A 10,000-nucleotide genomic window follows, 5' to 3' on the forward strand; every position below is an offset into this window, starting at 1 on the left:
AGAAGGATTAGTAGAGACTGTGATTCCAGACGCGGGACTTCCAAAGGCTTGAAACGGTTATGCTAGGACGGTAAACGTGATCCTTCTCGCGACCCCGTTCATCGGACACCACCATCATTCACCGGACATGACCTCCCCTATGAAAACGCAAAGGCAATTCTGCAACTTCGCACCTGAGATAGGTTTATAGGTGACTAGCTAACACAACAACACTATAACAGTCCCCGTTTGCTACTCTCCAGGAGAGATAGCGCACGCTCATTGAGTCGTGGTAACGCCCCTTTCGTCGGACACTGGGTTTTTTCTTTGCAGCAGCAGTCTGCAGGTAATAATGTCATAAGAGAGAGTTGGAAGGAAATATCGTACGGCCCTCAATTCGTTTGACCTTTATTTGTCTCAGCAACGGTTATTAGTGAAAACTGCTGAATTTTACAAGCTCACTCTGTTGGCATCTACTAACCTTCCGGTGCTGTCTAGTCTTCCCAGCGTAAGAATTTGAACTCCTGAGTGTCTTGCAGCACAACTGCACAGGCTTGATGCACACGGAGTAGCAGCTGCAGACGATTAACTCCGTTCAGTGTGATCATGCCGCCTTAGGTCATACGTCTTCCAACGCCATTCCTACTTGCAATCTAGTTGTAGAAGGCACACAGCCAGTCAGTTGCGTTCTCGATTCGGGAACTGTTACTTCAATCGTTTCTGACCACTTTGTCGACAGTCTTGACAACGACGTTCAGGAACGGGTGGTGTCTGCTGACCGGAAGACGTTGGTCGCTGCTAACGGTGGTAAACTTACAGTAGTTGGTACTGTAGTTCTTTCCTTAACGACATACGGGTATCACATCCGTTTACTGTTGTTCGCGACTTTGCCTTTCCAGTCCTTCTTGGGTCAGATTTCTTACGAGACGTTAGCGCGGTACTCGATTACCAGGATGGAACGGTTACGCTATGGGTTTCTCCGTCGAGCAAGGTAAAGTTATCAATCGTTGGTGTCATCGCTGAGAAGAGTGGACTGACTCTTTCTGGGTTTAACGAGGCCACAGGCAGGATATGCGCGTTCACATCTCAAGATCGACCTGCTGTCGTTTTAGATACCACTGATAAGCACTTCATGGGAGACGTACATTCGTTAGGCTCCGTCGTAGACTCCGTTCGTGAGTCTCAGGATGTCCGCTTACAAACCACTTTCGGTTTTAAACCTAGCACGTCTGTCGTTGCCAATACAACTCTGGATGTCGATCAAATGGCGAGGTTGTCAGCTTTGATTGATAAGTATTTTTCGGTTCTCGCGCACAATTCTGATGATATGGGAAGAACAACTATTGCTCACCACAAAATTGATACTGATAACTATGCGCCTGTCAACCAGATGCCGTATCGATTGTCTCCATCGGACAGAGAGAACGTACAAAGTCAGATAGAAACTATGCTGAAGCAAGGAATTGCCAGAGACTCTAGATCTCCGTGGGCCAGTTCCGTAATCGTCGTTGACAAAAAAGACGGTTCAAAGAGGTTCTGCGTTGATTACCGTAAAGTCAACGAATTGACAAAGAAAGACAGATATCCGATCCCACGTGTGGATGATAGTCTAGATCTGCTCGCAGGCAATCAATATTTTACGTGCCTCGATCTTCAGTCAGGCTACTGGCAGCTTCCTGTAGCGCCAGAAGACATTGAAAAGACCGCATTCATCACTCCGGTTGGTCTATTTGAATTCACCGTAATGCCTTTCGGGTTGTGTAACGCCCCTAGTACGTTTCAAAGAACGATGGATACCGTGCTTGCTGGTCTTAAATGGCAGACTTGCATTGTTTATCTCGATGACGTCCTGATCTTCTCTCCTGATTTTGCGACACACTTGACGCATCTCGAATCTGTCTTCCAACGATTTCAAAAATACTATCCTAAATTAAAGACAGAGAAATGTAATTTCGCTCAGCAACAGCTTCGGTATCTGGGATATCTCGTGACTCCGGACGGTCTCCTGCCCGATCCTGAAAAGATTCGTGCTGTTCGTGACCTGGCCGTTCCAAAGACCAAGTCCCAACTCAGGTCATTTCTTGGCTTGACAGCGTATTACCGCCGATTCGTTCGCTCGTATGCTTTAGTCGCTTTTCCTCTGACTCGGCTACTTCGTGATGACACGCCATTTCAGTGGGACGAAAGACATCAACAAGCGTTCGAACATTTGAAAGCATGTTTGACGTCTCCCCCTTTACTGGTTCACCCTGATTGGGACAAGCCATTCAGGTTACCGAGTCCTGATTGGATGTGGTAGGGTTACGATGTTGGCCGTATAAGCGAATGGGGGCGGTACACACTAAAGTGACGTTAGAATTTTAGTGGTAGATGAATTTACTCACTTCTTCAATGTCACTAGTTGTAGTAAGTCAACTGTCGGTTTTCAATCGCCAGTCATTAATTAAATGTTAGAATAAATTGTGCTCTACGTCTACTAGCAGCTTTTGATTTATTAATTAGTTAATTACAGTCACTTTCTGTAGTTTTGAGAACTTGCACTATGGCTGTTTGCATTGAGTGCCAATTTTTTCAAAACGCAAAAATGGATGGAAATGCTGGGACGGCGAAAGCAAATTTGCATAGGACCGTCATAACGCGCGTTAAGCAGCGTAACTATGTCAGGTATCGATTATACCGTGTTATCTCTAGCATAAACACATACAGTTACGTCTCCACTAGAAGCACATTGCAGGACCTCATCCGAAGAATAAAAGTCACAATCTTCAATAGCAGCACACGTCTCGCGAAGTACTTTTTTAGTACAAGTAGTCAAACGTAATTAAGTATTGGATGGTAATAAATTATATCTTTAAATTGTTTTGTTAATGTAAGCACAGCTGAGTTAAACAACATTAAAATAATCTGAGACGCAGAGACACGTCTCTAGTAAAGACACATCTAGCAGGCACTTTAAAAAATCTATGGACGTGTGTTAATAATAATAATAATTAATTAACTAAAGAGATAATACGGTAAGTATTGGATAACTCCTGTTATACACTTTCAGAACAATTTAACTGTGCGAAAACGACGTTTACTATACATATGTACGTCTACAAACTCACTAGCCGTGACATTCAAGTCCAATGCATTTGAACCACGAGGTGTGACTAAGCCTCGCTTGTCCAGACCTGCTCCGAAGGTACCCTTGGCTATAATCTTAGATTCTAGGGTAGAGAAAAGTCTTCTCACTGCTTGCATTTGTAGAGGCTAACTATTTTCACTTGCTAACCATTACCTACGGTACATACTTGCCTCAAGAAAACGTTAGCCATCTAAAAGTTTCGGAGAAAACTAAATCATCTTGCAAATACACGCCTCGACTTCGTTTGTACTGCTCTCTTCCGCAACAAAGTTTGGTAAAAGACCGTTGAGTGTTGAATTTCAACCAATATGTAATTTATTTAATCAATTACATTACTGACTGGAAGTTTTGGGCAATGTGCTTCTGGCGAATGTCAACATTCTGAACATTGATCCGACCGGACCTGCTCCGCCGTCCCTGCATGATAGATAAGCTGCCGTTAGACGGTCACGCCACATGTTTTACTGATTTCTCACCACCCTCGCAGGATTTAGAGATGGCTGAGTTCCTGTGCACTACGCAAGAGCTATGGGCCGTGCTATAAGCAATCTGCTGAAGGCCGTCCTGTTAGGAGCTCCGCGCGACTGCATGCAACGCCAACTGTGGTGTTCGAAATCACTAAAAACCGGTGATGGCACGTAATACACTGGATGATCCAACTTGAACAAAAGTCAAGCCGCCTGAGAAGTAAACTAGGAAAACTAGCAAATATACTGACAATTGACTCTAGCCGTTTCATTCTAAAAGAAGAACACAAACCAACTCGAGAACGATTCCGCTTGATTTCCAATTGATTTGAAAAAGCACTCAAAGTTTAATTCAGGTAACCGTGAATATTATACACACGTGACTTTACCCTTTCTGCAGTACTGTAGTATCTATATTTTCATATAACCAGAAAGTGACAGATATGACATTACTTGACATGTACTAGAGTAAAACAACGATGATAACACGTGTATATATTCAGATTAATATCTGTGCTCGTCTATATAGAAACGCTGATCGTTTGCATCTTGCAGCCATTGAAATACACTGCAACTAGTCTGAAGTACTAATCTTCTGTCTCTTCGTCACATGACGTGACTTCAGCACTAAGAATAGGCTGTCTTTCCCTATTGCTCCGTCGACAATTACAACACGACGAGAAGCGTAACCCATAGCAGCACCATTTATCACATGCCGACCACACACTCTTACATAGATTGACTGCAATCGCAACAAACCATATTTTACAAATTCTTCATACAAACATCGCATGCACAGCAACAAACTCACCGACACATACGAAGACGAATAAGCCATTGACCGAGTAGAACAGCACACTAAATAGCGTTCTGTTAACAATCCCGGATTTCATCGCTTCTTCATCGAGATTCCCTTCTTCACCTACATCCACCAGTTGCAACACGCCAAACATTATATTGAGAGAGATGACCGACAAAGATAACAGTTGCAAATAGTGCTGCCACTTGCGCTTAGACTTTATTGGCTTAAACTGAGCATGTAAAAGAGCAAACGCTGAAGCAATAATAGAAGCGACGGCCAGTTGCGTCGTGCTTCCTGTTCCGAAGAACTGCAGACCTGAAGTGAGCACCAGTTTGCGTACCATTTCCACCACATCCCAGTACCAATAGTTCGACTCGTAGCTGTCGTCCAAGAAAGACAGCGACGAGTAGAGAGCTCGTAATAGAGCGCTGTTAACTCGTACACGATGACAATCATTGCGATGTTTCAAATACAGCAAAACAAGAAGCAGTAAAGGTAAACCGAAGACGACGATGAGAAGACAGTTGCAAGCTCGCCATAGAGGACTAGAAAAGCTGGACTCGTTGCAGCGCAAAGAAACATCAGCTTTAAGATACCATTGACACGTTAGGTTGTCGTCTCTTCCAGTCGTATCTGTCGTACCATTTTCATTCGTACAGTCGAGGGCGATGCACGAGAACTCTCGGTAAGGTACCGTAGCAATGATATACTGAGATAGAGATGGATAGCAAGCAAAGAATGTCCACAACATTCCCGTTAGACAAAATTTAAGAGCCGTTTCGTGAAGCACGTCGTCGATCATCATTCTACGACATTTCATATAAACTTTCCATATCCAGTAGATAGCGACCAACATCAAGACGATGCCCGTGACGCTACCGAAAAACACTAGAGTCTTATCGAGATGGTCAAAATGCTTCAAACTACCTCCGAGACAAACCGAGTTGACGACTGATATTACATTAAATTCGATAGCTCTCAGGTAGCGACCGACCACCTTTATACCCGACGGCCAAGGGACAAACACTAGAGCCAGAGTGATGCCATTCATGACTTGAATAAATCCGATGCCAATTCGAAGCGATGAAACAAAATGATCGAGCCAAGTGCCCGTTTGCACGTTTTGCTCTATTTTACTCTGTTTCCAACTCAAGAATACGACAAGAAACAGCACAACAACGACAAATCCCGTCAACTGCAAACCAACCCGCCACGTCGGAGGACACGGAGAACAGCCGCTATCACTCAGAAAGTATCCCTTCTCGCACAACTCGCACAGAGGCCCGTACGAACCCTTCGAGCAAACGTTCTTCTTTGGATTGTTGTCTTGACCTGGACAAGCGTCCGAATAACGGCACTTGTGAATGGTAGGCAAATAGGATTTACTGTAGTTTACCGTCGATCTATCGTAACTGTCGTCGTGAACGAAGATATTGCTAGCAAAGTTTCGATAAGAAAGTCGAAGGTCATCTTCCATTGTCCACCAGTATCCTTTTGTCAGAGTCAACACCTCGTTCGTACATTTGGCTCCTGGAGACTTACAAGGGTAGCATGCACCAAACCTCTGCAATCTAAAGTAGTTCTTAAGACACGGACCGGCTCGATAGCCCGCAAGTCGTGTCGTGTCGGTGCCGGTTGGGAACACTTTACATGATCTGCTCGAGTTTCCCAAAATATTGGGACTTACAAACGTTCCCTCCACGCAGACTTTACACGTGTATTGAGCCACTTCGTCTTGATAAAAACCACCTTCAAACAACGTTATACAGTGCTTGAAATAAGGAAACAAAGTTGGCCGGACATAAAAGTCCGACAAAAGAAGCTTTTGACCAGAAATCCGCCAAATTCGATCGGACGTTCACAAAATGGGCAATATTATAATATAACATAATATATATATATATATATATATATATATATATATATATATATATATATATATATATATATATATATATGTATATATATATATATTATAATTATACATGCATAATATATTCATAATGTATCCATAAACATAAAGAGCTGTTGTCACTGCTCTGTGGACTTCATGATGCAGCATCATGCACATTATATAGTATACTTAAGTTAATCAAAACTTGAGAATGAGATCATACCTGCAGGGCAACGATTACAAACCGGTCGATGACGGTACTCATTTCCTGTTGCTGTGAACGTTCTTCCGTAGTAGCCGGGAGGACAAGGCGAGCAGATATACTTGCTATGCTGGTCCTCATCTTCACTCGTTTTGCTGCAATTGTATGCAGAGTCTTGCAGCATGGTTGATATGTCTACAGTTCCATCATACCAAGCGGGAATGTTCACGATTTTAGAAGAAGATGCACATTGCCTGCGTAGATGAGACATCGATTAGAAACCCAACTTAGCTAACTGTGCGCAAGAAATACTCACGTTCGGTTACTGAGAGTAGAGCTGATAGCGGGCAGTCTGCTAACATCGCAGTTTAACACCAACCTGCAGCCAAAATAAAGGCAGAATAAACGCACAGTCAAAAAACATACAAACGTTTCCGTTTGCCTTCTGATTACTCGTTTGCATGCCTGTCTAGCTGTCAGTTTGTCTGCCCGTCACTTTTGTCTGTTAAAGCGTATCTCAGGTCTCCTAGAATTAGATGAACAAGCGTTATATCTAAAATAATTTTAGTGTTGTTTAGCAGCCTCGAAATTCCAAACCAATGCGCGCAGGTGTGTTGGTCTGGGATTTCAAGGCTAGTTGTTTTGCGTAATGTAAGACAGTTTTACATGTTGCAATTGTGTCTTTAATGTGCCTGTACTATATGTACACATTACAGTCATATCCAGTTCTTGGCATACGCAATTAAAGAAGTATCGTCCTCCTTTCTTCATTAGAATTCCGTGGCGTAGGAAGACGTTCAACGAGCTGGGGGGGGGGGGGGTGTACAGTGGAAGTCACCTACCTCGCTTGCCAGACCGTAAACAGATAAACAGATTTGCAAAAGTCACTGGCACAGAAAATTTCAATTCCTACACTGAGCGAGGGGACTTCAGGCAAGTTCAGCTCCTCAGTCGTCCGCTCCTACGCCTGTGTAATTAACGTCTAACAGTCAAAGTTATTGAGCCCTTGGCTAGGCATTACGATTTAACATGAAATGGTGTCGAATCAGCAGCACCATATCTAGAGAACAAGCAGGAAGTAAAATTACTCTGCGACGTATACTGTTACATATCTCTTGCCAGTCAAGTAGGCCTTCATAGACCTGTTCAAAGTCCTACAAATTGTATTGACACTAGGTGTAGCTACCGCGTCATGTGACTCGTTTTCATGTTTCAAAAAATGGAAAATGGATACGTAGCTGCCGCTAGACACTCGTGCCCTCAAGCCAGATGGCTGGGTTCCTGTGCACGAGGTATAGGCCGTGTGCAAAGCAATCTCCTGGAGCCTGGCCAGGTGCTCGCAGGAGCCGCGACAGCGACGCCAACTGTGGTATGGGCACCCAACGTCCCACCGGGCTTTGTCGCAGTTGGGGGCCCTTGCCAACCCAGTCAAAGACCAGGTATTCATTTATACTCCTGAGTCGACAGAGGCAATTGTGTGTGAGTTTCTTGCACAAGGAAATTATGCCATAGCGCCATCACTAGCTGCAATCCTGTAGGGTCCCGAATATACCTACTCCATGCGAGACTCTCTAACTGAGCAATAGCACCATTCTTCATGTTTCGAGAGACTGAAGACTTATCTTAGCGCTGGCATAGGACAAGATAGATTAGATAGCGTATAATTGTAAAACGCTTCTGGCCGTAAAAAGAGCTTTAAATTTCTAGTAAGATAATGAATAACGGTTTTTCGGGTCTAGCTGAATCGTAGTGTGACATAGGGGCTCTTGGCCCTGGTTAGTTTCTTGTAGACAAATATCTGTTGTGATGGCAATATCTCTCAATTAGAATGAATGAATGAATGAATGGCTCATCAGTAGTGGGGGTCCTATGGCTGGGAAATAGCTTGAGGCAATTCCTTGTTCGCAAAATTTTACTCTTACAAATGCTCAGTTTCGTACTGCAGCTTTTATGCGACTTGGAGTGTCCCTACCTCAGCTGCGTAATATCAAGAAATGTATCAACCAATGTGGTAAGGACGTTGATCAGAAAGGTTACCATCTCCTAACATGCAAGTTTGTTGGTGGCCCCATTCGTCGTCATGATCACTTTCTGGACAGCTACTACGACATGCTGCGGTCTGTAGATTTCCGTTGTAAGAAAGAGATCACGGCTCAATTCGAAGGCAAGCAACGCCCTGATATAGCAGTTTACAACTACCGTGATGGCAAGAAGTTGTTGCTCGACATCACCGTGACCCACCCATGGTCAAAAACTAACTTACCAGGTAGCAGTGAAAGAGCTGGTTTTGCTGGAACTGCTAAAGAGAAAGAGAAGAACACAAAATACCTGACAAAGGCGTCTAACCTTGGACACCTTTTCCGACCTATTGCTATCGAGGTCTACGGAAGATGGGGGAAAGGAGCTGAAGAGACACTAAAGGAGGCTTCATTGCTGGCACCATCTGTCTCAAACGTTTCTTCCAGCTACTTTAAGAGGGATTGGTCCATCCGGTTAGCTGTCTGTCTCCAGAAGGAAAACGCAGAGATGATCCACAACAAGATCCTCAGCATCGTGGGCAAGACGTCAATTGGCCAGAAAACTGTTAACGTTCCAGCTGTACGGTTTTTCAGGTTTAGCTGAATTGTAGTGTGACATAGGGGCTCTTGGCCCTGGTTAGTTTCTTGTAGACATATATCTGTTGTGATGGCAATATCTCTCAAATATATATATATGAATGTTATTATAAAAATGTTATAGTACATAGTGCAGTTCCCACTAAATGCTAGGGTGCTAGCAAAATATCCATCAATCAATCAATCAATATATGAAGCAGCTAGATTGGCTGCAATGGAGAAAAACAGAAGAATTAAGCTCAACAAAAGTGAAAAGGTATAAACGGTTAAAATAAAAATAGAAATACAGATCGATTTGAGAAATTTTTTAGTGTGACCCCCAAATCTTGGACTCTGGCCACACGCGCGCGCGCGCGCGCACACACGCACACACACACACACACACACACACACACACACACACACACACACACACACACACACACACAACTACACACACATGACATAAGCTCGTAGCTCCACACTCACATGCATAGGTATTACCAGTAGAATTACCCAAGTACAGTGTGCGTGTGAGGGCTGTGGGGTGTCTGTGCGCGTGCATGCATGCTCCTAGATGTGCACTGTTTGTGTCTGTGAGTCATTCTGTATCTCTGTGTGTCTGTTTGCAGTTTTCACTTCGTACTAGATGTCGGTGGCAATTGGTAACATCTATCACAAGCAGTGTTCTACAACTCACAAGTGAAGATGCTCTGATCTAAGAGCATCAAAGATACCAGACGGAAGATCATAGATTGAATTCTGTTGCATATATCTAAACACAATTATAATCAGCCAAACATATGTAAACTAACGTAAAGCAACGTTACAGATATTTGACATTTCCAAAACCGTCAAATGCTCCTTCTTCTACAAATTGTACATTACTATCAAACAGAAACCTAAAACATCAGAAACAAACAATGCATCTGCAT

General features: G+C 43.5%; 1 protein-coding gene across 2 annotated transcripts in view; it reads right to left on the reverse strand.

Moving 5' to 3' along the window:
* Window positions 1–3,965: 3,965 nt before the first annotated feature.
* Window positions 3,966–10,000, reverse strand: part of LOC134192042 (uncharacterized) — a 10,628-nt gene continuing 4,593 nt past the window's right edge. For both annotated transcript variants that reach the window (XM_062660714.1, XM_062660713.1), the window contains exons 11-16: window positions 9,896–9,967; window positions 9,766–9,840; window positions 6,788–6,850; window positions 6,493–6,725; window positions 4,385–6,124; window positions 3,966–4,315 (exon numbers count right to left, since the gene is read on the reverse strand). In XM_062660714.1, the coding sequence (XP_062516698.1) occupies window positions 4,161–4,315; window positions 4,385–6,124; window positions 6,493–6,725; window positions 6,788–6,850; window positions 9,766–9,840; window positions 9,896–9,967 (2,338 nt within the window). In that variant the 3' untranslated portion in view covers window positions 3,966–4,160. The remainder of the gene's footprint in view (window positions 4,316–4,384; window positions 6,125–6,492; window positions 6,726–6,787; window positions 6,851–9,765; window positions 9,841–9,895; window positions 9,968–10,000) is intronic.

Source organism: Corticium candelabrum, chromosome 16, assembly GCF_963422355.1.
Source record: "Corticium candelabrum chromosome 16, ooCorCand1.1, whole genome shotgun sequence".
Classification (NCBI taxonomy): Eukaryota; Metazoa; Porifera; class Homoscleromorpha; order Homosclerophorida; family Plakinidae; genus Corticium; species Corticium candelabrum.